The sequence below is a fragment of the Cibotium barometz genome, chromosome 3 (genome assembly GCF_041138505.1).
Source record: "Cibotium barometz isolate CiBa-2024 chromosome 3, ASM4113850v1, whole genome shotgun sequence".
Classification (NCBI taxonomy): domain Eukaryota; kingdom Viridiplantae; phylum Streptophyta; class Polypodiopsida; order Cyatheales; family Cibotiaceae; genus Cibotium; species Cibotium barometz.
The window spans coordinates 64,465,689-64,493,439 of NC_141048.1; the positions used below are offsets into that span (position 1 = coordinate 64,465,689).

The window sequence follows — 27,751 nt, forward strand, 5'->3', positions numbered from 1 at the left end:
AAGTTTCAAGCCAAAAAATGCAAATTATTAGTACATTGACTTTTTTCATATTGGAAATATAGTGAAGCAAGTCCAATTTGAAGTCAACTCCAAGTAGTCGAAAACTCTAGTTTTATAGATTGTTCTACAAAACACTAGGTTAGTCAAAATTGTTTAAAAAAAACCATGGAGCTTGAAGTCATGATTTTATTTAATTTAAAAAAAATTAAGTGAAATGCTTATGTTTTGCTCATGGGGAAGGACCTCTGAAAACTAAACCCAAATTAAACAAATCAATCAAAAGATTTTTCAATCATGCTTCATGCCTCACTTCCACTCTTGCAGGGTGTAGAATATTTAGTTAAACGAGAACACCCACTTGCACATAGGTTAAGGATGCCATTCGGGTGTTCAGTGAAAGGAGAGCACACACCCACTAACATTATCTACTACCAACTATGCCACTTAGCTCAAGAATGTTTCAGATTTTGCCTTAATTTTACAATTTAAGAATGTTTAATTTCAGATTTTGCTCAAGTTTGCTTGTTATTGTCACTTTATTCTCTTGCATTGCGAATGAAGATGGGGCTAGCATAATGACCCTCTGCATGTTCCAAGTGCTTCCTGACCACCCCGTGGAGTCCAAAAGTGCAGTCACATAGCTTTTTGAGGATCTTGAGCTTGTGTATGGCTTCATTGTAGCTAATGACTGTCCAACACTTTCATCATTACCAATTTATCAAGAGCATGTGGTTGCAAACAAGATCGACAACCCCAACATGCACATGAATGGAGCTTCAAAATCCCCCCACAAGCGTCCTTTCTGCACTGAAAAGACTCATGTCCGGCCAGCAAAGGCTTCAAAGCAGTGATTCAATCCCACATTCAAAGAATGACAACCCACATTGTTTCATATCCTCACCACTACATAGAAGAAAGTACAAGAAAACTTCTGATCATGTCTAGCCAGATAAAAAGGTTTCACCTTTCAAATTCTCACTTAGTCTCTGTATCTGCAGTGTCCGCTTTGAGTGTTTTCACCTGCTGGACTACATCCGGGTTTGCCCTCTCGGGGTAAGGCTTTTCAGGAGCAGTGTCATGCAAGAAGTTGCAGTAAATGCCATTACGGCAGCCTTTTGGTGTGTTGAAAAAGAAGCACTGCCTTTTAATTTTTGTGCCAGCCGGCCTATCATGTGGAGCTAGATTATTTCTTGAGACAGCAGCAGAAGACAGAATACTTGGATTACTTCCTAACCATGACTGCTGACCCTTTGATCCCGGAGCCGTAGTTAGTCGATAACGTTCTAAATCATGCCCTGGTTTGACTTCATCGAAAGCCATTGATGCAGAGCTTGGCCTTAAATGACCTTCATTAGTAATCATCCCTGCCATGCCATGTTGTTGGATGAGTTCTCTTGAGAAGTCTTGGCGGGGCAGGGGGTATGATCGCCCCAGGGGACCAGTAGTCCCAAATGCTCCCTGAACTTGTCCCAACATTACCTTTGTTGCACTCACTTGCTCATGAGTCCCTGCCACAGGAAAGCCCCTACCCTGGGAGACAGCCGAAGCACCAGCATGAAGATCCCACAGTTGTGTTATTGGGTTTCCTTGCAGCCCTGGCACAACCTTGCCTTCTGATGGATCATATCTTTGCCTTCCTTGCATGATGTGCGAGCTCAAAGAGCCTGCAGTGCCTATGTAAGAGCCTTTACCAAATGGTTCAAGTTTCATTTTGAGACCATTTCCACTAGCATTCTTTCTATTTAAAGATATGCTAGAAGAAACATCTTCGAATTGGTTCCTTAAACTTGGATTAGAAGCTGTCAAGGTTTCAATCAAAAGAGGGTTGCTCAAAATTTTGATAAGGAGGTCATGATCTATTAAGTTGCCACTCTCTTTTGCTTTTAAGACAGCATACGCTGCCGCAGCTGCAGCCGCAACATCCGGGTCTGCATTTTTTAAGAAGGTTGTAGTCAAGTCAGGGTTGAATTGACTGGCTGTTGAAGAGGGACCAAAGAAACCTCTCGATTGGCCTCCCAGAGCCGAATTCTGAGCATCCTTTGGTGGGGAATAACCAGGGGGCTGATTCAAAGTGGTCTTAGCCCCTGACAGGAAGTTTCTAGGGGGAGAGGAGACAGACTTGCTAGCCCCGACGTATCCTGCACATGTACACACCATCAGCATGTTGCACATTCCAGTGACAAGTTTCAAGACAACACTGAAACCTAGAGCATTCCCTTCTGTTCCCAAGACAATAGAAGATTATAGAGGACACAAGTTCTGTGAAACTGAGATACCTGAAACATTATCCTCCTCAATTCCTTCCTCTTCATCTTCTACTGGTATCAGAGGTATTTGAGGGACTTGTGAGTCGTCAGACTCTGTTGGTGCTTCTTGTGGCTCCGTGGAACTGTAAAACACAAAACTCGTGAATAGAAGTCAGCCTTCTTTCACTACAGTCTATCAAGAGGAGATCAAAGAAACAAAGACCTAGGGGGGATTGCTGAAGGGCGAGGATAGACAGCCTCTAACACCCTGACTTCTCGCTGTTGCTGTGCAGTGACTTCAGAGCTTTCATCGCCCACCGCAACTAGCCATGATGGATCATACAAAAACTGCAAAACAAATACTTGATGTAAAAGTGATTAACAGTGTTCGTACCACATGGACAAGGTGTAGCAGCATCACCCACCCTTTCGGGAGACCACCAAGTTATTTGTGCAACCATTGCAAGAATAGCAGTCGTATCAAGTCTTGCACGCTTTGTAGCAACACCCTCAAATCCTGGAGGCAAATCATCTGCAGAAACCGGAATCAATGCGTGCATAAATTTGGTCTTTTTGGCCTCCAAGAGGTCTTGCAATACCAATCCCGATAAAGATGGTGCATCCTCTGCTGCAAACAAGCGGACCTGAACCCAAGCGCATAAAGAATTCATCCTATCAAAACCCAAAGTCAGATCTAAAGACTGTCCTATCATTGTTACATGGAAAAACAGATAGCATTTACATTTTTTAACAGTAACTCTGGTTCAGCTTCCCAGACTTACCAAAGAGGAGCTTGCAACCTTTACTACATCAAAGCCTGCCCGCATTTTCCATGAGAACACCAAAATCTCACAGCTATCCGTTGTCACATGGATAAAATTCAGGGAATACTGACTAGTAAGAGGGCTTGAAACCATTTCACACTAGAATGCCAGAACCAACCGGGAAGGGGTGTTCACTGGCCCAAATCTCATCTAGATGCCCAGAAATCCATGCCAACACACCATTCAAGAGGAAGGACGACCATGCTGAAGATTTTTGTTACCATAGTCAGCACAGCAAGGAGCTCACAGTCCGGTAAAGCCATAAGCACTGAAGTGCCCATGCTTCGATTCCACATCAAGCTTCCTCACAGTCAGCCACTCCTAGAGAGTGCAACTCCTTGACTTCAACAAACAACAGTAAGGGTTTAAACATTAATCAGTGAAAAGAAAAAAGCTCTCAAGCATCCACTATAAAGAGAATAGCAGGGGACCAGCTCTCCATCTACCGCATGAGGAAAGGGCGACTACTCCCAAGTCCACTGGAAGGCCACACACACAGTGAGTCTCCTGTCAATTGATCCCACTGACTGCACAGGAGTGGATAACGTCCGTCCAAATGCAGCTGATAAACTCTGCTGGAGGGGTCAGAGATACCCTCAATGGCCTCGCCGCATCGCACACGCCAAACATGCCAGGCCACAATTGTCATGTGCACAGTGTGTATCTACCGTGTGCTACACGCACGCAAGACTAGTTTCGAGGCTTGGGGAAGCTTGGAGCTAGGCAGGCTGATTGACGAGTTGAGTTAGGGATAGACTAATGGGTGGGCACCCAAGTATGGACGGGCGGGCGCCCAAGTGTGGACGCCCGATGACCGGCCAAGAGCCTATAAAAGGGTGGCCAAGGTTAGTTATTGGGATATATAGAGAGTCTCGCGAGTTTGTGAGAGCTCTATGGTCTTGGAGCCTGGATCTAGTGCAGACGTGCACCTGCTTTACGCAGCCGAGGCCGGCAGCAATCTCGAGGCCCGCAAGGGTAGCTTCGTGGCGGTATGGGACGTCGCGAGGAGGAGATTGGTCGATTCGTCAACCTAGTTAGCTCAGCTCGTGGCTCGGTGGGGACAGCCAAGACTGTGGGCTCGCCCACGGCTGTCATGGTTGGGAGGTGAGTCAGGCCTGCACCCCCTTGTTGTTTGTTTGTTTGTTTGCAGGTTTGGAGTCTCGTACCAAGAACGATCACGAGGAGATCCCGTGGGGATTTGACAGTGGTATCAGAGCATACCTCGTGAACGAGCAAGTCGGTAGGTAGAGAAGATGAGGTCGAAGAAAGGAATGTGTTCAAAAAGCTTAGTGTTTTTTCTGTGCATACTGTTGTTTTCAGAATAGTATGTGTTTTTTTTTCATCAAAGAAACCCATGTTGATGGTAGGGTCGGTTTGCTTTGCAAAGAAGAGGCATGATGTTTGTGCAGTCGCACGAACTACATAGAGAAAACAGAAACAAAAAGCATGATTCGTTGCTTTTGGTTGAACGCGAACGAGAGAGAGAGAGAGAGAGAGAAAGAGGCGGTTTTGGAAGTGCTGGTTGAACCGGGCGAGGCTGGTGGGCAGGCGCTTTGTAGTCGTGCCTGTGCAGGCGGTAAGGCTGGCAGCCGGCCAAGCGTACAAAGGCAGCCTGTTGGCGGGCGCCTAGGGATATCTAGCCAAGCGGCCAGGCGCCTAGGCCTACGCAGCCAGGCAGCCAAGCCTATGCAGCGCCTAGGCCAGGCGGGCAGGTGCCCAGGCCAGGCCTACGTAGGCGCCTAGGCCAGGCGGGCAGGCGCTCAGGCCCACGTCGCCTTGTGGCCAGGCCTACACGAGGCTGGCGCAGGCAGCACCGGCCGTTTAGGTGGCGACAACTGCACATGTGACGCCTGCAGGCAGCCGGCGATGTTACTCCAGGAGGGAAGAGAAAAAAAAAACAAGGAAAGCACTCGCCGTTTTGGGCTTTCGTTTTTTTTTAAGTTTAATTTTTTTTAAAAAAAGTTTAAAACCCCCCCTCCAAGGTTAAAGGTGTTTTATTTTTTTAAGAAAATTGAATATATATATATATATATATATATATATATATAAACACAAAAGCAAAAGCTCAAGAAGCTTTTGGGGCTAGCTATATAAACCCCTTAAGTGGGCTTCTTGCCACACATCTCTCAAGTTTTCAAGCTCTCAAGCTCTCAAGTTTCCTTGCACTTTCATTGTGCAAAGATCAAATTTTCTCTCCACTTGTCCTCTTCACGATGTCGACCCAAGAATCGGAGTTGGAGCCCCTTGTTGAACGCGAAGGCTTGCCGGCTACGGAAGATACCGATGCCGATCTTTTTGATGATTATGTGTCAAAATCAGATTTCCAAGAGTTCAAAGTAGCTCTCGAAGCTTCTTCATCGGAACGTTAGGCACAAATCACAGCCCAGATGCAAGCTTTGCAAAACTCCATCGCTCTCTTGACCACTACCCTCTCTACTCTATCGGGTATGGATACCTTGGCCTCTGCTTTAGGCCCCAACATTACTCCGGAACCGTTTGGGGGCGAGCAAAAGCAGCGCACCAAGGAGATCGTGGACACGTGGCTACATAAGTGGTAAGTTCACTTTCAGTTTCATCCATATGATGATGGAAAAAAGATCTAGTTAGCAGCACGTTTCTTGTCTAGCAAAGCTTTGCTTTGGTGGAAGGAACTCAACCCTAAGCCAACGACTTGGGCACAATTCGAAGACGTCGTCAAGAAAGAATTCCTCAAGAAAGAGGATGATTATGATGTTGTTGCCCGGTTTTCAGCTTTGACCATGACCTCGCAGCACCTCACTTATGAGGTCTACCTCCAGAAGTTTTGAGACTTGCAGATGAAAGCTACAAAGATGGATCCCACTACTCTTTTGGGATTTTTCGTAGCTGGTTTACCAGACTCATACCGATTACAGGTTAAAAATAACAAATGCAAAACATTGGACGAAGCCATTCATTCAGCTCGTATCTATGATGATACAATGGTCTCTTCCAAGTCGAAACCCGTTACCGGCCAGGGGAACAAGCATAAAAGAAAGTTCTCCCCACCTATGGCTAACACGACAGAAGGAAAGTCTTCGGACCAATCTTCGAAGAATTCTAGCTCGACACCAGCGAAGAAGAAACGACTCCTTAGGGCTTTAAAGCTCAAGAAGGAAGGATGTTGTTTTATTTGCGAAGAAAAAGGACACATGCGTAACGAGTGCCCAAAGCAAAAGGGTACCAAGACGAACGCAGGACCCAAGCCAAAGGCAGCTAACCAGTTATCTTTGACAGGTACGTCAATTACTGTACTTTCTCGCCCTAGTACTTGTTCTGATTGTCTGTTCAATTCTAAAGTATTTGGCTTGGATGATCTTCTCTGAGTTTATGGAGAAGTGAATGGCCATAAGATTCACATTCTCTTAGACCCTAGTAGCTCACACAATTTTGTTAACTACAAACTTGTGCAGAAATTGAGTCTTGATACGACACCCAGCGATCATACCGATGAGGTACGCTTACCTACGGGAAGGCAAGGCATGGGATTGAAAGGTGGAGATGCTTCCAATCCAGATTCAGGACTACAAAGATACTCTGGAATGCTATGTTATGCACCTAGAAAATGTAGACTTGTTATTAGGGATTGAGTGGTTTAAGACTCTTCAAGTCCAGATAGATTGGTCTAGTCATATTTTTTCTTTTCAGAATAGGGACACCAAGTATAGTATTTTAGGTGATTGTATACATCCCTCTCAGGGACCTCTTGTAAATACAATTGATTTTGGAAATATAATGAATTCTTCTTTGTATACCGCTTTCCATTGTGTATTGATTCCACTTTCTTTCTTTCTCATTCCTTCCTTGGATGTAAATGAATTAAGTGTGTTTGAAAGCAAAGAATTACAGAAGATACTTGATTCGTTTCAAGATGTATTTCCTAAGGAACTGCCATCGGGTTTAAGAAATCATTTACTTGGGACACAAGATCACTCGAGATGGATTGAGCATTGACTATGACCGAGTTTAGAAGGTTTTGGACTGGCCTATACCGCGAACAGTGAAACAACTTCGTTCTTTTCTCGGTTTTGTAGATTTTCTTCGGAAATATGTGCGGGAGTACTCTCAGCTCACACTACCGATGACTGACTTATTGAAAGGTCGTGGACGTAAGTCAAATCAGCCTATCACTTGGAATAACGATTTGGATATGGCCTTCAGACTTTTGAAAGATAAAGTCAAGGAAGCACCTATCTTAGCATTACCTGATCCTAGTCGGCCTTATGTTCTTGAAACTCATGCCAGTGACTATGCTATCGGGGCTGCTCTATTTCAAGATGGTAGACCGGTTGCTTTTGAAAGTAAAAAGCTAGACGACACTCAATCTCGTTGGCCAACCCTTGAGAAGGAGCTTTATGCTGTGATTCATGCTCTCAAGGTTTGGAGACATTATTTATATGGCTCCAAGTTTGTGGTATTGACTGATCATCAATCAATCAAGTATGTGTGATGCGGATGATTTGAGAGGAAGGAAAGCTCGTTGGGCTGAGTTAATGCAAGATTTTGATTTTGAGATCCGTTATCTGAAAGGGTCCATGCATAGTGTTGCAAATGCGCTTAGTCGAATTAGAGAGGTGAATTCTTTGTCGTTCATCGAGATTTCTACTGACTTATTTCAGTCATTGAGAGGGCTTTGCAAGACTGATAGTTATTTTGGTCCATTTTGGCAGAAGATCCAGGACGGGAGCTCATTGATTGACCAAGACTCAATGACTGAGCAGTCTACCATTCAGGTTGCAGGAGGTCGGTGGATGATTCGGAATGGTTTACTATTCCGTAATGACAAAATTTGTGTACCACAGATCCCGGACATTAGGTCCAAGATTCTTAAGGAGTGTCACGACGCTCCTTCTGCTCGACACCCTGGGGTACATAGGACACTATCGTTAGTGAAACACACTTTTTATTGGCCAAAGATGAAAGGGTATGTAGAAGATTATGTTCTCAAGTGTCAAATTTGTCAGGCAAATAAAGCTGAACGCTTTAGACAGGCTGGGTTGTTGCATCCTTTGCAAAACCTAGGTAATAAATGGGAAAGTATTTCCATGGATTTTATTACCGGATTGCCAAGAACACATCAAGGCCACGATTCTATTTGGGTTGTGGTAGATCGCTTGACAAAAATGGCCAGATTTTTACCAACCCGAAAGACTATTACAGCTACGCAATTAGCACGGCAGTTTATCGAGCAATTGTTTAAACTGTACGGGTTGCCGCAGGACATAGTCAGTGATAGGGACTCTAAGTTTACGAGTGATTTTTGGAAACTTGTTTTTGAGAAGTTGGAAACAACTTTGAATTTGAGTTCCTCTGATCATCCTCAATCTGATGGGGCCAGACTGAAAGAGTGAATCAGATTTTGGAGGATATGCTTCGAGCATATGTATTCAAAAGACAGAGTTCATGGGAGGATTATCTTCCTATGTTAGAATTTGCATATAACAGTACTAAGCATACGAGTACAGGTTTTAGTCCTTTTATGCTTATGTATGGTTTTCAACCTAGATCACTTGTTACAGTAGGATTCTTAGGACTTCAGCATGATGCAGCACGTAATTTTTTGCAAGATATACAGGAAATGTTATAAGTTGCGAAGGAATCTATTAGAAGTGCTCAAGACCGAGACAGGTTTTATTCTAATAGACATCGTTCACCCAGAGAGTTCTCTGAAGGACGATGGTGTATTTGCGAGTTCCAAAAGATTCCGAGACTTTACGGACAGGTCGATCTCCGAAATTATCCCCTAGATACTGTGGCCCATTTCGTGTTACACGACAGATTGGTTAAGTTGCATATGAATTGGATTTGCCTTCTCATGTGAAAGTTCATCCTGTATTTCATGTCAGTAGACTTAAGGAAGTACTGGGTGGAGCAGATCAGTTAGTTACTCCTCAAGAAATTATAGATGTCGAGGACATGACATTTGTTCCGCACGAACCTGAAAAGATTCTTGGATTTCGTGAAAGAAGATTGCGTAATACGCTTATTACGGAATACAAGATCAAGTGGAAGGATCGTGTTGAGGAGGACGCTACATGGGAGACATTGACTACTCTTCAGAGAGATTACCCTGGCTTTTTAGTGAGCTCAGGAGTGAGCTCTTAGAGGAAGGGGAGTATGTCATGTGCACAGTGTGTATCTACCGTGTGCTACACGCACGCAAGACTAGTTTCGAGGCTTGGGGAAGCTTGGAGCGAGGTAGGCTGATTGACGAGCTGAGTTAGGGATAGACTAACGGGTGGGCACCCAAGTATGGACGGGCGGGCGCCCAAGTGTGGATGCCCGATGACCGGCCAAGAGCCTATAAAAGGGTGGCCAAGGTTAGTTATTGGGATATATAGAGAGTCTCGCAAGTTTGTGAGAGCTCTATGGTCTTGGAGCCTGGATCTAGTGCAGACGTGCACCTGCTTTACGCAGCCGAGGCTGGCAGCAATCTCGAGGCCCACAAGGGTAGCTTCGTGGCGGTATGGGACGTCGCGAGGAGGAGATTGGTCGGTACGTCAACCTAGTTAGCTCAGCTCGTGGCTCGGTGGGGACAGCCAAGACTGTGGGCTCGCCCACGGCTGTCATGGTTGGGAGGTGAGTCAGGCCTGCACCCCCTTGTTGTTTATTTGTTTGTTTGCAGGTTTGGAGTCTCGTACTAGGAACGATCACGAGGAGATCCCGTGGGGATTTGACAACAATGCTGCTAATGATCTCCCACCTTTGGTCTGTGTGGGTGTCCCGCATCCAAGGGGACACCAGGGCCATAGATGTTGTAATGGCAGTGATCTTGAAGTGTGTAAGCTGAAGTGCGATGCTGTCACCACTCTCCTCATAGAGGAGGGCCAAGCCTGCCTCTGCAGCCCACGCAATAGGCCCCCCAAGGAACTGCCCAGACAGTCCCTGGATCTGTTGGAAAGAACCCAAGGATCCGCCACCAAGTTCCGCCTTTGGGCAATCCCAAAAGCAGGTACATCGAGACTCCCGGGAATTCCAGCGTATGGGCCCCCCTTTGGAGGAGGATTGCAGTGCTCCGAAGTGGAGGTCTGGGTTATCGGCTTCCACGACCACAGCTGGCACATCGACCCTTCTCCAGACAAAGTTGCAAGCAACCCCTCTTGGTGCCTGTGGCTTTGGGAGAACTGGTCTCTATCCCATCTTCGACAAGTGGTGCAGGGAAGATCCTACTCTTCCATCCGAACACCCAGGTTTTCCTTTGGAGTACTCAGCCAGCTTGGATAGGCGGATTCAGATGACTGGGATCGGGGGCCTCTCCAGCCACGGCATGGTATTGGAGCTCTCACAGTCCCCCCGCCCCCCGCTTCCTCTCCGACTTCTGGAAGCATCTTTGGATAGTTTTTGGCCTATGAGGGTCCCTCTTTTCCTTTGGTAGCTTGCTCAGAGAGCCCTTGCGGGGGCACTTGCCTGGCAATCAGCGGTCGGTCCGCCTCAGCGGTCGGAAGGTGGACCAATCACCCAAAAACTGGCCCAATTCCACGCAAATCTGGTCCCACAGAATGTGAGTACCAGCCCAAAGCTAGTCACTGTTGTAAAGGATGAAGATCAGACAGAGGACTAAGGTGGGTGGAGCTTCTTCATGTTGGCTCTGTGTGTATAGAGAGAGAACAATGATAGAGATACAATATTGCACGACTGAATGAAGTTGATTGATGTGATGTTAAACTCCACCAACAAGTACAGTGCTTTCATAGCCCTAGGGTTACACCAACCCCTTTAATGCACACTTATCCACCTACATACAAACTAACACTCATAGGGATTGTTCACCCGTAAGTAGACTCCAAATCCCAACAAAACCCCATTCGTAGTCAAGGTGGTGTTTTAAGGATTGACCTTCATATCCATGGCGATTTGGGCCCACAATTGCACACGTGATACAAAAGATCAGAGTGGCCAACACCTGGACTCTCATGCCAGGCTTGATATGGGGCTTGACCACACATTAGATATGTCAACCATCCTGAACTGCCCCCCTGACTGAAAACAGGGATTTAGTTGAGAAATAAAACTTACAAATAGAATGAAGCCTTTTATAGCATCAAGGCAAAATACAAACTCACAAACAAATATAATCATGTTTTGGGAGAAACCCAGGCAAAGAACCCTTATTGACTCATACATATATTTAGAATGCCCAATCACTATCTATCTTTGAAAGAGACGTATCGGAGACTGTAGCACTGAAAACTTTTTCATGTACTGTAGAGGTTTTTGGCTTCTCTACAGCATCTTCATGTACATTTTCAGCCACCAAGTTGGCATGATTCTTCTCTTGTTCCTTTGCCATTCTTTTGACACAATGATCTTCTGTGTGACCTAGCTTCTTGCAGAAGGTGCACTTGACAGCTTTCCCTTTGGCCTTGCCCTTCTGTTTTGTGATGAAACCCTTTTTTTTAAAGTCTATGCTGGCTGCAGCTTGCTCTTGAAGACATCTATCCTCGTCAATGAGGATGGCCACCATCTCTTCATAGCTCATTTCTCGAGCTGTCCTCAGTATGGATAGGGTTTCTAAGAACTTTGAAATGTCTTCTATGCTTGATAGAAGGACTCCTTTCCTATCATCCTCGTCAACTTGCGCTTTGAGGACAGCCCGTTGTTGAAGGATGGACCTAAGATTGTTTAAATGTTCTTGCAGACTGTTACTTTCTTTCATATTTAGACCAGAGAACTTTGGCTTTAAGAACACTTTAGAGTTATTGATTTTGTTCCCAAAGAGGTTTTCCAATTTGTCACATACCTCTTTTGCTGTTTTATCTAGATCAAGGTGTCCCCTTACCCGGAACTACACATTGGTCAAGCAAGCATAAAAACAACATGCAAATTCAATTTGCAGGCAAGCACATGAAGATGCTATGCAATGCAACATTGGTATGGACAATCCCCGCTCATGAGACTATACCAAAGTAGATGTGTTCCAGGCAACTACACGAGGTACCAGACCCAATGGAACACCAATCCTCCGAGCATTTTCGAGCATGTAGACAAGCACAAGTCTCAATGGAAAGCTAAGTCCATAGTATCACATGAGTGGCATCAATCCCCGGCATATGCAACTGCCATGGACGCCGGTCCAATGTATATACATAATGAGAAAGCACGGGTGGACCGATTGGGTGGCCAAATGGTGACAATAAGTGTGCATTAAAGATAAGTCTTTGGGGTTGGTGAAACCCTAGGGCTATAAGAGCACTATACTTGGTGGAGTAACATCATATCAATCAACATCATTTAGTCACACAATATTGTCTCTCTATCATTGTTTTCTCTACCACTCTCTCTTCTCTCTCTTACACACGCAGTCAACATGAAGAAGCTCCACCCACCTTAGTCTTTTTGTTTGCTCTTCATTGTTTACAACATGGTATCAGAGTTTAGGGTCTCTGCTCCTGGTGATGACTTGCGCCAAGCTCCTGCACACTTCCACTGCCACTGCTACTAACATTGCACCTAGCAATGTCATTGGCCCGCTATTTTCCCCTTGCAAGTGTTTTCTACGCTCTCCGCCTGAGCAGCATGCGCCCGTTGCTGTGTACCGCTTGTAAAACCTTACGTCACCAGCGTGCAGCAGTCAGCAGTGTCGACTATTCTGTGATATGGGAGGACGAGAATGACAAAGCCCTTGCCCACATTGGCTTGGGACTTGTAGACAACCTTATCCATCGCCTATCCATGAAATGTGCGTGTGAAACTGTCTGCTGACATGGTTATGTGGCATATGATAGGTGGTCATTCTCTCCACCTCCCATAGATACTAGGTAGCTCTTAAATCAGCTCCGTAGATGCTCTTTGACTTTTAGCCTTTTTACTTTTTGCTTTATCTGGTCTCTTTTACAAGAGCGGGTTCACATGCCTTTGTACTTTGTACTTGGATAAGTCTTGTACTCCAATAATGGCATCCTTCAATCCCTTGAAAGCATTGCTTTCAGCTGTAGCCCACTTAAATGCAGCCCTCTTCTTTGTAGGAGCATGCAAAGGAGAAGAATGCCATATAAACCTCCTACAGTATGAGTATAGCCCAAGGAAGCTTCCTACTTACTGTCACGTGCATCCTACACTTGGATGCCACATGGACATATTTGCACCGCTTGTCGAGAAGGAGATTGATCTTTTTAGAAGGAGATAGGGTACATCTCAGAATAATGAAGCAAAGGTTGAAATAGGTGGGCAAGCGATGCCCAAAGTTGTCATTTCGGAGCTTCGGACCCTTTCCCATTCTAAAGAAGATTAATGAGGTTTCCACGAAGCTAAAGCTACCTCCTAGTTGGACTATGCATGATGTGTTTCATGTTAGTTGGTTGAAGGTTGAAGCCTTATATTGGACCTCCTCTCTTCGATGTCCACAATGAACAGGAACCAAACATAGTGGACGAAGCTGAAGTTATGGTTCTAGAACAGATTCTTTTACATCGTTTCAAGCATGGCTCCGGTCGAAAAGAGAGATAGTTCCTCCAAAGTTTCAAGATTGAGGGACACATGAAGCGGCTTGACAAGAATTTCTTCGAAGATTACCCGGCATTATTGATGGACTATTTGGAGGCTTTGCGGCTTCCGTCAAGTTAAGCAGAAGGGTATGTCGTGTGCATCCCGCGCTTGGATGCCACGTGGACATATATGTACAAGCAGGTGTAGGACCTGGAGGGCAAACTAGTCCCTTGTGAGTCCCAGTCCGGACAAGTCAGCTAGGGTTCCACTCTAAGCGTCCAAGGTCACGTGTGCAAGTCCCTTACATGGTCTTGGTTAGGTGTGCAAGTCCTGCACGTGAGGCAGTGCCAGTCCGTATTGTGAGTTACCCTCTGGAATGATGACAGGTGTTCCGGGTATTTGGCTTGTAGCTAGATGCCAGGCATATGAGGTAACATGTAGTTGCATGTAGGTTTGCATGGAGTATAGGGTGGAACCCTGGGGCAGCTCATGGGCCATGACTTTGGCTCATGGAGCCCCATAGCATCTAGTGGCCAGCTGTAGGAGGGCATAGGTAGCCTATCTTCTAGCTTATACCAAGCTTGGCCAATATGGCAGCTAGCCCAAGGGCTATAGCCCAGTCGGCCAGCCCTTAAAGTGTTAGTCCAGCCAGGTGGCCAGGCCATAGAGGGCCAACACCCAATTCAAGGCGGCCAATAGACTGGACGAAAGGCGCATATATAATGAGCATAAAAACAAGTCGTGGAAGTGAATAAAAGCAAGCCGACCCCTGCTGAAGTCCACCGACCAGCATCCTTGCGACTATAAGCATGGCGTAGCCAAGGCTTTATTCATCTGATAGCTCACAAAGTGCTGACGGTATTCAAGGGCCATGACAGCCAAGGAAATCCCTAATGCAAAGGTGAATTTGAAGGTCAAGAATCAGGTCATCTTCAGGCTGCAAGTTTACAGCCAAGGAAGTTCATCAAAGTCAGTCTTTTTCTCATCATTCAAAAAATCAAATACACCATCCTTGGTGGGGGCCCTATAGAGGGTATTTGGGACCCAATCAGGTGTACGTCTTTATTCGCACTTGGATGCCACCTGGACATACCTGTACAAGCAGGTGAAAATATGTCCACGTGGTATCCAAGTGAGGGATGCACGTGACACTTACAATGTGCCCAAGGTAGTGTATTTTTTATAGGAAGAATTCACTTTTCTTGCCATTGATGTAGAGTTAATGAGTTCTTAGCTCTTCAAACACAATGGCAAGGTGCTTTCTTGGATACAATATGTTAGGTGCACAGCCGTGGACATGGATAACCTCATCATTAGTCCCTGACTCGGAAATGTTTTAGGGGAGATTCAGGGGCAGATTTAGAGCTGATTTTGCAGCCCAATAGGCTCTCGAAGTGCCTAAGACATACATCCATATATGGGTCACCTTTTGGACACAAAAGATGACTTTTTGGACGAAGTTATGTGGGCTGAGAAGGGAAAACCGACTCGATTATGAATTTTCCTCTTCTCCCTATAAATAGCTAAGCTCTCATTAGTACATATGATCTAATCCCCCTTTGGGATCAGGTCATAGGCAGTCTGTAGAAGGTCTAAAGTCAACCTTTCAGTCAAGCCAAAGGCCTCGGAAGTTTTGCAAAAATCATCATCTTTTTGTATCATATAATACATTGAACCTCATCTCTCTCTCTCTCTCTCTCGTTCTAATGAGCGGTCACTGTTGGGGTTCGGAGTCTATGTACGCGTGAGCACTCCCTATGAGTATTAGTTTGTGTGTGTGTGTGTGAACCACCTCTTATAGCTGGATAAGTGTAATTCCACCGGTCGGTGGAGAATGCTTGGATGAACACAATGCTAATCAATACACTTAAATACACCAAGATTTAATGGACAACAAGCACAATACAAGGTGTAATTTGCTGAATTGACAAGAGATGCACAATGAGCCGAAATAGCCAACCCCTCCCTTAAATAGTGTATATTAATCTTGGGAGAATCAAGTACATAGTGTCATGGACATTTCTGACCAGATTTCCATACCAATGCATATGAATACAGTATTGCAAACAATATTGTTGTCGGTAAAGATATGCAACTCACACTACCCTCTCAAGTGTCCGTGTTCCCTACCATCTGCTCTCTATTGTTCCACCAACACATGGTCGAAACAATCTACAAGAGAGCACGTAGGACAAAAGAACACTACACAGGTATGTGAAGAAGGAAGTCCTTCTCCCTCTTGTTGCTTGCTTCCATAATTGAGCATTAAAGCTTACCAATTGCAAGTAGAGTTGATGTGACAGGGGAAGTCTTCGCGATGGAAGTGTAGGGAGATTTAAATCTTCAATGTGTCATGATTCTTCGCGACAAAAGTTTTCAAGTGGATGAAGGGAACCCTGGGAAAGCTTTCCCTATGGTTCAACTTGAGAAATAAAGGTTGAAATTAGGGTTTTCAGCCAAAAGACCAAAAATTACAGCAAATATAAGAGCAGTTTTTTAAAATTTTAGTCATTGGGGGTGTGTAGGAGAGTAAATACCACCTAGAAATACTCTTGGAAGCTTGGAAAACACACTAGCAAGCTTGGATATGGAGTTGGGAAGGAGAAAGCGCAGAAAATACAGCCAAAGAGGCTCATGAAGAAGGGCGCCAACTTCTAGAGAGAGATGATGAGATGTCCACACTAGGTGTTAAGCATAGAGGACAAGTGACTTGTGATGCAAGCTGGGATGGACACATGGCTGATTACTCTCTTTGAACAAAGGGGATAAGGTCTGGGCGGTGCACATTGAGCTTTGTCCGCCTCGGGACATCAGTGTGTGCGAACACAAGGCTGGTCATAATTTATAAGTGAGTTTTGGTCCCTCAAAACTTAATGAAGTGTGTACACACTCACTTATACATTAATGCTAGTTCCTAAGCCTAGGTTTTGACCAATACTTACGGGCACCTGATCTTCTCATGAGCAAAAAGTAAACTGTATTAGCAACGAATTAGATTCTTGTATTGGTTCCATTCTCAATGTTAATCATCAAAGCATTTTCATCATTTTGTCTACTGCTTCAGTTGTGTTGTTTTCTCTCTCTCTCTCTCTCTCTCTCTCTCTCTCTCTCTCTCTCTCTCTCTCTCTCGGAATTGTTCATATGACGTTAAAAGCTTCTCTCTCATCCTGTGTATGGGAAAATAAACAAAATGGGCTAACCCTTCTGCCGCCCCAAGTGTCACAGAAGTGGTTAGTCCATGGAGTTGATATTCAGCGCATCCTGTGTTCGAATCTCACTCCGTCAGATAGATCCTTGCAGTTACTTGGAATTGTTCCTGCGATGTTAAAAGCTTCTCTCTCATTGGTGTGTGGGTAAATAAACAAAATGGGTTAACTCTTCTACCACCCCAAGTGTGGCAGAAGTGGTTAGTCCATGGAGTTGATATTCAGCATGTTTTGTGTTAGAATCTCACTTCCGTCGGCGGATAGATCGTTGCAGTCTCTTGGGACTATTCCTACGATGTTAAAAGCTTCTCTCTCTCTCTCTCTCACATGCCATAGCCATGGCGTTTGACTTTAAGCCACTTTAGCTTGATTTTCTTTAATTGGTATCAGAGCACTCTGCTCTTGGCCCCGTCACGCTCTAGTCAGTGCTCTCCATCTCGCTTCTCTCACAGTATCTCAGCTGTGCAGACTCTGTGTACTACTTGTCTGCATCTACTACATGCTTCTGCCCGTCGCCTGCCATTGCTCATCATCGTGCGGCTTTGCTCCTCGCCGCTGGACTGCCCCTACTCAAGCTTCACTACCTTGCATCATCAGCGCCTTCGTCTCGCCGCCCAGCCTCCAAGGGGGCAGGAATAATGGCAGCTCATTGGTGGAGGTCCGTCCTCTTGCCTCCCGCTTGGTGGCTCTCTTCCCCGTGCCCTCTTACCTAGGCAACCCCCTTTCTGAGAGGCCTCTTCGTGGTGGGCAGCCCGATTACTGTGGCCTCTCCATGTGCGCCACTTCACAGCCATCTAGCAGCTCCAGCTCGGTGCTGCTCCTGTTGGTTGTCATCAGCCCTGCCTGCCATTCCGACAGCCTTGCTCCAGTTAGATCTCCTCTGCTAAGACCTTCATAGATCCATAGCATATCAAGGCCACCCACATGTTCATTGAGAAATTTGATGGGAAAGTTTCCACACTTGGTAGACTAAACTAATTTTTTTCTCATGAGAGAGGGCCTCTAGCCTTCATTTAAGGAGTTGAGAAGATGCCGGAGACTGAAGATGCCTTTCGTTAAGGAAGCTCTTTCCCAGGAGACTTGGAGGAAAGCCATGCAAGTGGAACTTGAAGCCATTGAGAAGAATAACATTCGGGAGTTGGTTCCAAGGCCGTTAAAACGGTCACTCAATGATGTCAAGTGGGTCTATAAGACCAAGTATACGTCTGATGGGTCAGTGGACAAGCACAAGACCAGACTTGTGGCTAAGGGCTATGCTCAGCGGCTTGGCATCGACTATGAGGACACCTTTGCATCGACAGCGAGGATGACAACGATTCGGATAGTTCTTGCCCTTGCCTCTTCTCAGCAATGGCCGGTGTATCAGATGGATGTAAAATCTGCGTTCCTTAATGGTGACTTGCAGGAGGAGGTGTATGTTGAGCAACCTCCAAGCTTTGAAGTTCTGGGATCAAAGGGGATGGTTTACAGGTAACGGAAGGCCTTGTATGGTCTTAAGCATGCTCCCAGGGCTTGGAATCAAAAGATTGATTTCTTCTTTCTACGGAAGGGTTTCCAGAGATTAGTTGCAAATCCAAACTTGTATCTCTTTCGAGAACGTGGTATGGTCACCTTGATTATCCTTTATGTGGACGATCTCATTCTCACGGGCGGTCATGTGGAGCACATAGCTGTGACGAAGGCTGCCTTGTCAAAGGAGTTTGAGATGACGAATTTAGGCGTACTCCATTTCTTTTTGGGATTGGAGATTTGGCAAACCCAGAGGGGGTTTTTTGTTTCTCAGCAACGGTACGTTCATGAGTTGATGGATGCCTTTGGGATGGAGAACTGCAAGCCTATTTCTTCACCAATAGACCCGAATATGTCATGTGCATCATAGATGCCATGGACATTTTCAGGGCTAAATCCAGAAGAGACAGCCAGATAAAGAGTATGAACCAGGTAGGGTCAGCATGATGGAGCACAGAGCACTTTTAGCAGTATAGGTTGGAGCAAGGCATGGAAAACATGAAGAGGATGCTGTCGGCTACAAGAAGGGACTGTCGGCTGCATGAAAGATGACGTCGGCTGTACCAGAAGACAAGGCAACTGAAAAGCGCATCATTACATGCATCAGGACCAGTCGACTGAGTTAAATAGCATTTAATGCGTTTAAGACTGGCCGACCAGCAGTCGGCCAGTCTACCAAGTGTCCAAGGGACCTATAAAAGGCACCAAGTGCTCATTGTTATGACCATTCATTCCTTTCGGGAGTGGATCAAGTTCTAGGACAGTTTTGGGTGTGTTCCACCTTTTATGTAAGGCAGCCTATGGCTGTAGTAGGGGTACCTTTTTGTACCATATCAATATACTGAATTTCCAGCACTTCTCTCTCTCTATATCTATGTTTTGCATCAGATGGTTTTCCAAGAGTGTTTAGGGCTGAAAGAAGACTCCCAGAGCTTCCGCGTGATTGGTATCAGAGCATCAGGCTCAGCAACGCTAAACACTGATTCAGTCCCAGATGATGGTGTACAGGTCCAAGGTACAGAAAAGTACACGGATTCAAAGCCCAAGGCAAGGAACACAGATCGGGAAGAACTCCCAGGAGGTTTGTTGGTGGTGTTCCACAGTGCCAGAGGGGATCGCAGTCCTGTGAGCCAGATAGGTTCTCGGGCAACGGTCCCAAGGGAGGTATCCTCCAAGGGTGATGTGAGAGTGCCAGACTCATTTCTCAGGAATGAAGACCAAGACACTGTTCAGAGTCAGGGCAGGAATGGATTGTGGACTAGAGGAAAACAGATGCATAGATCTTCGTCAGAGACAGAGTGGTTTGGAGAACAGGCCGGGTTTTTAGAGAAAAAGGGTTGCCACGGATGGATGATGATAGAGGGACTTCGGGACAGGATTGGGATGATAAAGAACTAGGGTTAGCCGCTGGGGTCTGTGTGGGAGCTGAGCTCACCACGGAAGCTGTGGAGGCGGCGGCAGCCTTTGGAGGCTTCTTCGGACAATCCCGAGAAGTATGTCCTTTTGTATGACAAAAGAAACATCTACCCTCCTCCTTGTACTGAGAAAGCTCCTCAGCACTCAACTTGCCACCTATCTTGCCTGCCTCCGCTTTCTGGTCTGGAGTAAGCTTAGACGCATTGTTTGAGTTCTTGGAGCCAGAAACTCCCGGGCTTTGTCCTGGGGAAGACCCCGTCTGGTTCTGGCTTTTGCCCCCCGAGATGTTAGCCCTGGGAGAAGCCGGCTAGGAAGTCTTGGGCTTGCCACCATTGTGTTTCATTTCTGCACTCTGCGCAAGCGAGAGTGCGTCCTCAAAGGTGGCTGGCCTAAACATACGCACCTCCATTTGCATGTCCAGGCCATACAAAAACTGCCCTTTCTTGTCCGTATCAGATAAGCCTAATTGCAGACATAAGGTCGAAATTTTATTGGCAAACTGAAGGACTGGTTGCGCGTTCTAACGCGCTCCCCTGAACTCGTCTTCGAGTCGCTCAAGGTAGTGAGGCGGTAGAAACCGCTGCTTAAGGTCGCGGACGAACTCGTCCCACACAGAAGCTGCCATACCTGCTCTGGTGTGGGCATGAGTCCACTGAGTCTACCAAGGAATGGCCTCACCTTCCAAGTACCAACTAGCTAAGATCACTCTGTCAGTATTTCTTTTCCTCACTGCGGCAAAGTAAGCTTCAAATTGATGTAACCATGAATAAAGAGTTGTGGGGTCGAGTTTACCATTATACTTACTGAAATTCATTTTCTCGGGAAAATATTCGAGGGCGCCGCCGGTGTCAATCTGGCGTCCAAGGCTCTGAGGTAACGCTCGTGTTCCACGCATCGCATGGCGTCGTCTTCTCGTTGTCGGATCTCCTATGCACGCATCTGCAACTCAAGCAAGGAGCTTGGCTGCGGCTGTGACCCCGCGAGAGGGACCCTGTGACGAGGATCTGGTATATGGGATACGGAAGGAGAGGGAGGAGGAGATGGAAAACGCGACGCTGGAGGGCGGGTACGCTCCTCCAGAGCCAAGATCCGCGCCTTCTGCTCATCCAAATTGGCGGTCTGTTCTGCGATTGCTTGCATCATCTGCTGGAACAGGTCTGTGACACTCAAGCCTGGTGCCCTAGCTGGGCTGCCTAGTGCACTCTCGTCCCATGGTTCTGGGTCTCTCTCATCGCCGAAGCTCGCCATAGCAGGAAAATGCAATTCCTTTCCGGAACGCAATCTAACCATCCACTATCTGTGTGGGAGACTTCCGGAGGCTAAAAACCAACCGTCCTTCGAGGGACAGAAGTCACTCCGAAAGGGGTAGTCCACCGGCGTCTAAAAACCAACCACACGAGCGAGAAAAATTTTCTGGTTTTCTTTGCTGAATCTTTGTACTTGAAGTAGGCTCTGATACCACTGTAATATGCGGAAGCTTCGAAGAAGAATCGGTAACTTCAATACTCAGAATTCAGCCCTCTTTTCGCGACGGAAATTAACGCACAAACTGAAAGGACAAGTGCAGAAAATAGAGAGAGAGAGAGGGAGAGATGGAGAGGACAAAGTATTGGGTCCCAATTACCCTCTGTAGGGCCCCCACCACGGATGGTGTATTGGTGGGATGGTGTATTTGCTTTATTAGAATGATGAGAAAATCTGAAAGAAAATACAACAATCTTGGACCTTTCTTGGCTGGAAAATCCTGCCCTTGACCTGAATCCTTCACCCCTTTGCGTTAGCAAGCCCTTGGCTGTCTTGGCCCCTTGGTTTGCTTGAGCACTTGGTGAAAAATGAGATGAATCATTGGGATTATGGCCTCCACTATTTATACTTCTCATCAGGAGCAGTCGGCCAGCATAGAAGCAGTTGGCCAGCCCAGAATTGTCCCACGACTGGGAATTCAGCATTAAATGCTGAAAAATCCCATTAAATGCTGGAAAAAATCCCATAAATTCTGTGCATCTCTTCTTGGCTGGCTGGACATCAGGCGCCTGCTTCTGAAGGTCTGGGCACATCTTTTGTCCACAATCCCAGGGCTGGGCAGCCTGTATGGGCTGCCCCATACTTGCCCTACAGCCATATAAAGGCTGTAAGCTCCTGGAAATAGCCTTATCTTTGCCCTAGGGCTGTCCTACAGCCCCTCCATGGCTGGTGGGTTCAGCCTGGGCCTTCTTGGCCCTCATGGGGGTGGTTCTACACCATTCCCATGCCCACACTCAGATCCGGGGTAGCCCTATGGGCTGGCCCCTTGTCCTAACCACTATCTACTCAGTGATCTGGCATCCGGTACCATACCAGATACACAGAACCACTAACATCATTCTAGAGGGAGACTCACAGCGCGGACTGGCACTGTTTCATGTGCAGGAAAGTGCACATCTGACCTTGGACTCATGTGCAGGACAATGCACACCTGACCTCGGACGACTGAGATGGATCCCTGGCTGACTCGTCCCGGACTGGGCTCACATGGGACCAGTTCACCATCCCAGGTCCTGCACCTTCTGTACAGAAATGTCTACGTGGCATCCAAGTGCGGGATGCACATGAGAGAATACCAAACTTAAAGTTACTGATCCTTGTGCACAAGTTGATGCCTCCTTGTATCGGAAGCTTGTTGGTTCATTGATTTGGTTGATGAACACCAAATTGAACTTGAGTTTTCCAGTGGGGCTGTTGAGCTCATTCATGCAGACACCTTTGAAGATTCATTGGGATGCAAGATCGTGGATCTTGCGGTAACTGCAGGGTACAAAGGATCTTGGACTCTTCTATGTTACTGGAGGGGGACCGAAGGACCGAGTCAAACTCCGTGGTTGGAGTGACTTAGATTAGGGAGGAGATCTAGACACGAGGAGATCTACATCAGGCTACGGATTTACCCTTGGCTCAGGAGCGCTATTTCTTGGAGCAACAAGAGGCAGCCACCTATTGCCTTGTCTTCTATACAGGCAGAGTACCGGACTACTTGCGAGGTTGTGTGGCTATGGATGTTACTTGGCGAGATTGGGTTTCCACAGAAGGAACCCACGGTCATCTAGTGCGATAACCAGAGCTATAAATTGGGTTTCCACATAAGGAACCCACGGTCATCTAGTGCGATAACCAAAGCTATATAGCTATTGCTCAGAACCCAATCCTCCATGCTTGGACCAAGCACATAGAGAAACAATATCACTTTGTTCATGAGAAGATTTTGGCTAGTGACATCTTGCTTGTTTATTGTTCAACGGAGGACAATGCAGCGGACCTCTTCACGAAATCTCTACCTCAGGCGATGCTCCATCAGCACTCCAGCTCACTTGGGTTGGGTCCACATCTAGGAGCTGAGAGGGGGTGTTAGCAATCATCTCCAATCTGTACCATATTACTTAGTAGGGAGTGAGGGCCTCTGTTGTGGGTGTGCCAAGGATGGACAACTTTTTCAACAAAACCAAAGGCATAGCTTTATTTCTCACCACCCATGTTGCTACGGAGACTGCTTGAGATAAACTTGGGCCTTTTATACATGTCAAGAGCAAGCAGAAAGTATGGAGCTGTATATGGAGTGGATGCACTACTATAATAAGGGAAGTGTGCTAGTGTCTCAAAGTACACCTGCACAGCCTTACCCACGGCTGTGCAGAGACCTTGAAGGGCACCAAGTAGCCCTACCAGAGAAACTGGCACTTTTTTAAAGCTGTGTATGCATATCAGACACAGTATGCCCCTTGGGATTGGTTAAATTTGGTCTTTTAGTAGGCCTTTTCGCTCCCTTTTTTTCGGTCTAGAATAGCACTTAATTTAAAACTGAACTTCAATTCACCTTCCTGAAGAGATTCTAAGCTTCTTCACGATGAGCAAAATATGAGAATCAGCTTCAACATTGGTAAGATGCATGCTCTGACTGGATTCATGTTTGATCTGGTATCTCTAGCCAATGACTTGATATCGAGCATGGCCCTCCTGCCAGATTGAATGCCAAATTGAAGAAGCCAGAACTACTTTGGGCCATAGCATCTCCTCGCCTCTCTATTTCCTCTCTACTCTCTCTTTAAGTTGTCCCTCACCCACAGTAAAACCCTCCATCCCACATCCATTATCCAGCCAAGTTAGTCGCTCACTGGATGCATTAATCCAATTGATTATATGCTTTCAAATATTATATCAAATGGAGAGAACAGCAATGGCAGATGAAGACTGCCAGGGCTTTCTCTATAAATAGACTGCTTAGGGTGACACTAATGAAGACTGCCATGGCTTTCTCTATAAATAGACTGCTTAGGGTGACACTAATGGCATGCTTAAACCATGAATTAAATAATATCTCCTCATGGATTTTCTATAAATATTACATATATTTTCCACCACACAGGCTACAGGCAGCAAGATTGACCAAATTGGAGCAGAACAGAGTTGCCAGAGTTAACCCTGATGACCCTCAGGAGCTGAACATCCATAGGACATGAATCTAGCCTGACACACTTTTGAAATCTCAGGAGGTGGAAGCAGAGGAACATGGTATACTCCATTGCTTGGCATACTATGGATGCTACCTTTGACATCTAAAAGTGTCCTCCGCAACAAAGACCAGAGATACCTCCTCACTCGCATGAGATCCACAACTATGGAGAAAATCTTACCACATCAGACTTGCAGACATGAAGACAGCAACCAGAACTCCTTCAAGTTCTTTCTTTCCATGAATTGGCCAGCCCAGAGCAGGGAAACAAATAACACTACCCCAAAAAACTGTCCATTCATAGATCGAATCGAGGCTCGTGGAGGAGTCATCTCAAGAATCTTATAGTCTTGCAGCATCCCACACACTGAGGATTCAAGAAACCGCATACATTACCAGGAGTAGATCACAAAGAGCCCAGAGGAAACCCCAGCAACAAACCAACAGCAGTGATGAGTCACTGCTGGCATGCTCTGTAGGCACACAGAAATTTAATCATCCTAAACCCTGAAAAGATGGGAGTCTTGGATGCCGTCACAACCCAAGTCACTCTGACAGAGAGCAAGTGCACATAGTCAGAGCTCACCAATGCATCACACTATAAGGAATGCTCTACGCATCTGCTCCTACGGTATTACATACACATTTTCAGCCTTCTTGCAAACATACTAGTGAAGCATAGGGCTTTGTTAGGCACTGTGCTTTTAGGCAAACCATGCATACAAAAAATATACTTGATGAGCGAGTTGGCTGCCTCTAGCACACTTAGAAATCTCCTTCAAATAGTGAAATGAGCTTCCAAGAAAGGCCCATAAAATGAGAAGTGTGAGGGAGTCTCTTAATAAATTCCATAAGCACACATTCCTAATATAGGATAGACAATGGCTGAAATGAACCAAACATTTTCGCCTATAACAAGTATCACAAGCTGCAACAAGGTTATGCACATGTCTATGCACACTTTAATCAATAGAAAGACCTTTTCCCCTGGAGTCCTGCAAACGGCAAAGTATAAGACACTTCAAATACCTTGTCTAAATGCGCACAACACTTTTTCGATTACCAAATATATTTTGCTGATGTAAGCATCCCTTACTAATGGCTATCCACAAATTTCAAAAAGTTTTCCATGCAAGAGCATGTTGCACACCACGCAGGTCCTTTTTTCTCATGACCTTTAAACTGTCAGCTCTCAAAGCACACTGTGTGACTCTCCTGGTTCTCCATGCACCTTCCAGAGGCTTTGTTACTATTGTGGAGCATCCAGATTTATAAAACCAGCCTCAAATGATGAGAATCACCTCATACAGGTAGAGCATCAATTGATAACTTCAACTTCGTGGGGCTTTCAGTCTCTTACAAATTTACTGATAAGTAAGAAATAATCAAGCAATCAACTTCTAAGCCTTCTCAGTAAGGAAGCTTCTGATAAAAGTGATTCATATGCACCCACTTCAAGCATACTCATGTATTCATGAAAATCATGTGGAGCTGGTGACATATAAGGTCTTACAGTGAATGATCCCAATGCCCATCATGAAATAGGATGATTCAGATAACATATAAGTCTGAGCTTGACAGAAATGAACTATGACTATAAATGGCCATAGGGCTAGCAAAAGAACAAAAAAGCAACATTTCAGCATTGAAAAGCAGATAACTGCAGCAACAAACCGTGTTATAGTGGACCTTAATAATCAACCATACAATGAGCCTTGTTATGGTGGGACATTATCCATGAGCCTTATTATGGTGGACAAAAATGATAAAAAATGCTGTGAACGAGCTATCAAAAACATCATCTTGCACACAAACTCAATAAATCTCACATTCAAACAAAAGGTGAACCAACCTGACATAACTTGTCTTGTGTTGCCCAGGTGACATTCTTTACTCGTGGCCGCTTTGCATTGTCGTCTAATCGCTGATGGGTGACCTGGACAAGTGGGGAGCTGATGCTTGGCGTCCCAACCGCCGTGGTTGTCATTTGGTTGTATAGCTGTATTTGTAAGATCCTTTGACCTTAAATGTAGGTATTTGATCCTCTCACTTCACTAAGCTGATGTGACATTCACATAGCCCACTGTAGCCCACTTTACAGTTACCTCTTATTCAGGTGCTCGTGCAACACGTAATTAAGTAAACGTTAGAGGTGTACATCCAGGCTTCCAATCATGATACTCTTAATGCAGTTCTGAGGGGCTTTGCTTTATTGGACACAATACGAGCGGAATAATTTGATGCCCACAATCTAGCTTTTAGGCAAATACCAATTTTCTCCTTGCAGTTAGATGCAGTTAATGGTTGTTAAGACCATCTCATATGTTTACTTATCATCCATTCATGTTAAAGCCTTAGTTTAGGCCTTCTTAAGGCTTCATTAGGGCCTTATTAAGCCTCCTTGTAGTACTTGTAAAGCCTCCTAATAGACCTTTTTCAGCCTTCTGTGAGGCGCCTTGTTTTGGTGCTGTGATTCTCAAAGGCTCAACGCCTTATATTTGAGGCAGGAAATCTCAATAAATTAGAGCTACCCTAAAAGACCCAGCTCCAAAAACGCCTTAAAAAGCTATCTTAGCCTCTTAACTTAAGCGAAGAGCGTTCATGTGGAGATGGGTCTGCAAGGATGCTACACCGCACTCGATGTACTGGCTGGAAAGTTTAGTTCTACAGAGCCCCTTAATTGCAGATCTCTTTGTCAAAGGTGTGCAAGAAAAGCGACGTTATGTTGAAAAACAAGGGATTTGCAAGGATGCTAAGGCCACATCAGGGGAAAGGGGAATACAAAGAGGACTGTGACACTGGTGGCACAAAGTGGATACTGTGCTCGGGTGGACTCTTCTGGGTGAAAAAAAAGGGGGGGCGGGAGGCAGCAAAATATGTAGAAAAATAGGGCTTTTATCTGAGGATAGGAGATTATGAAGCAAAGAGTAGCTTAATTCTCATCAACGCAGTGCCTAAAGGCGTGAAACATGAGCGCAATCAGTCTGGAAGTCGCGGTCGAATAACAGGGCTTTTACGTTCTTCCCCTCTCTTTTATTGCTTTTCTTTTAGGGCATTGCTTTTTAGGCGGTAAATAATAATAATAATAATAATAATTTTGAGGGGGTTTTTTTTATAGGGCTTTTTGGTAGGAATTCCACCACCCAATAAGAAAAAAAATCCTCAGAAAGAAAAAAAAATCCTCAGAAATTTGGATTTTAATTTTTTGTTCCAAACCCAACACAAGGGGGATTTTTTATTCAAGTGGGGGCATTAAAACACAGACTATTAGGTACATAAGAAAAAAAGAAAAGCATGTTTATGCTCATAATTTACAGAGGCCTAATAAAGTACACATATAAAACAACTTCATTGCACAAATTTGGGTGGGCTTTTGACATGACAAAAGGTATGTCATTGAGTAATAGTAATAAGTTATTAATTCTGATTTATAGCTCTCTCTCTCTCTCTCTCTCTCTCTCTCTCTCTCTCTCTCACACACACACACACACACACACACACACACACACATTCATAAGGCAACCCACTCTCCCAACCACCTCCTCTTTATGTCACATGGCTTTTCACTTTTACACTATTTTGTTTGACATCTTGGTCTAATGTTCCTAGCCAAATGCTATGTAC

At 45.4% G+C, this 27,751-nt stretch overlaps 1 protein-coding gene across 2 annotated transcripts; it reads right to left on the reverse strand.

The window, feature by feature from the left end:
- Positions 1–444: 444 nt before the first annotated feature.
- On the reverse strand, positions 445–26,778 carry LOC147640396 (zinc finger CCCH domain-containing protein 6-like). 2 transcript variants are annotated; one of them, XM_086780115.1, is made up of 5 exons: positions 25,980–26,778; positions 2,672–2,890; positions 2,470–2,594; positions 2,277–2,389; positions 445–2,138 (listed from the first exon to the last, which is right to left on the reverse strand). In XM_086780115.1, the coding sequence occupies exons 1-5, from the start codon at positions 26,112–26,114 to the stop codon at positions 976–978; spliced, it is 1,755 nt and encodes a 584-aa protein (XP_086636241.1). In that variant the 5' UTR covers positions 26,115–26,778; the 3' UTR covers positions 445–975. The 2 variants fall into 2 exon arrangements, with proteins under 2 accessions (XP_086636241.1, XP_086636248.1); XM_086780122.1 differs by having other exon boundaries at positions 2,672–2,778; positions 25,980–26,106.
- Between the last annotated feature and the right edge of the window lie 973 nt (positions 26,779–27,751).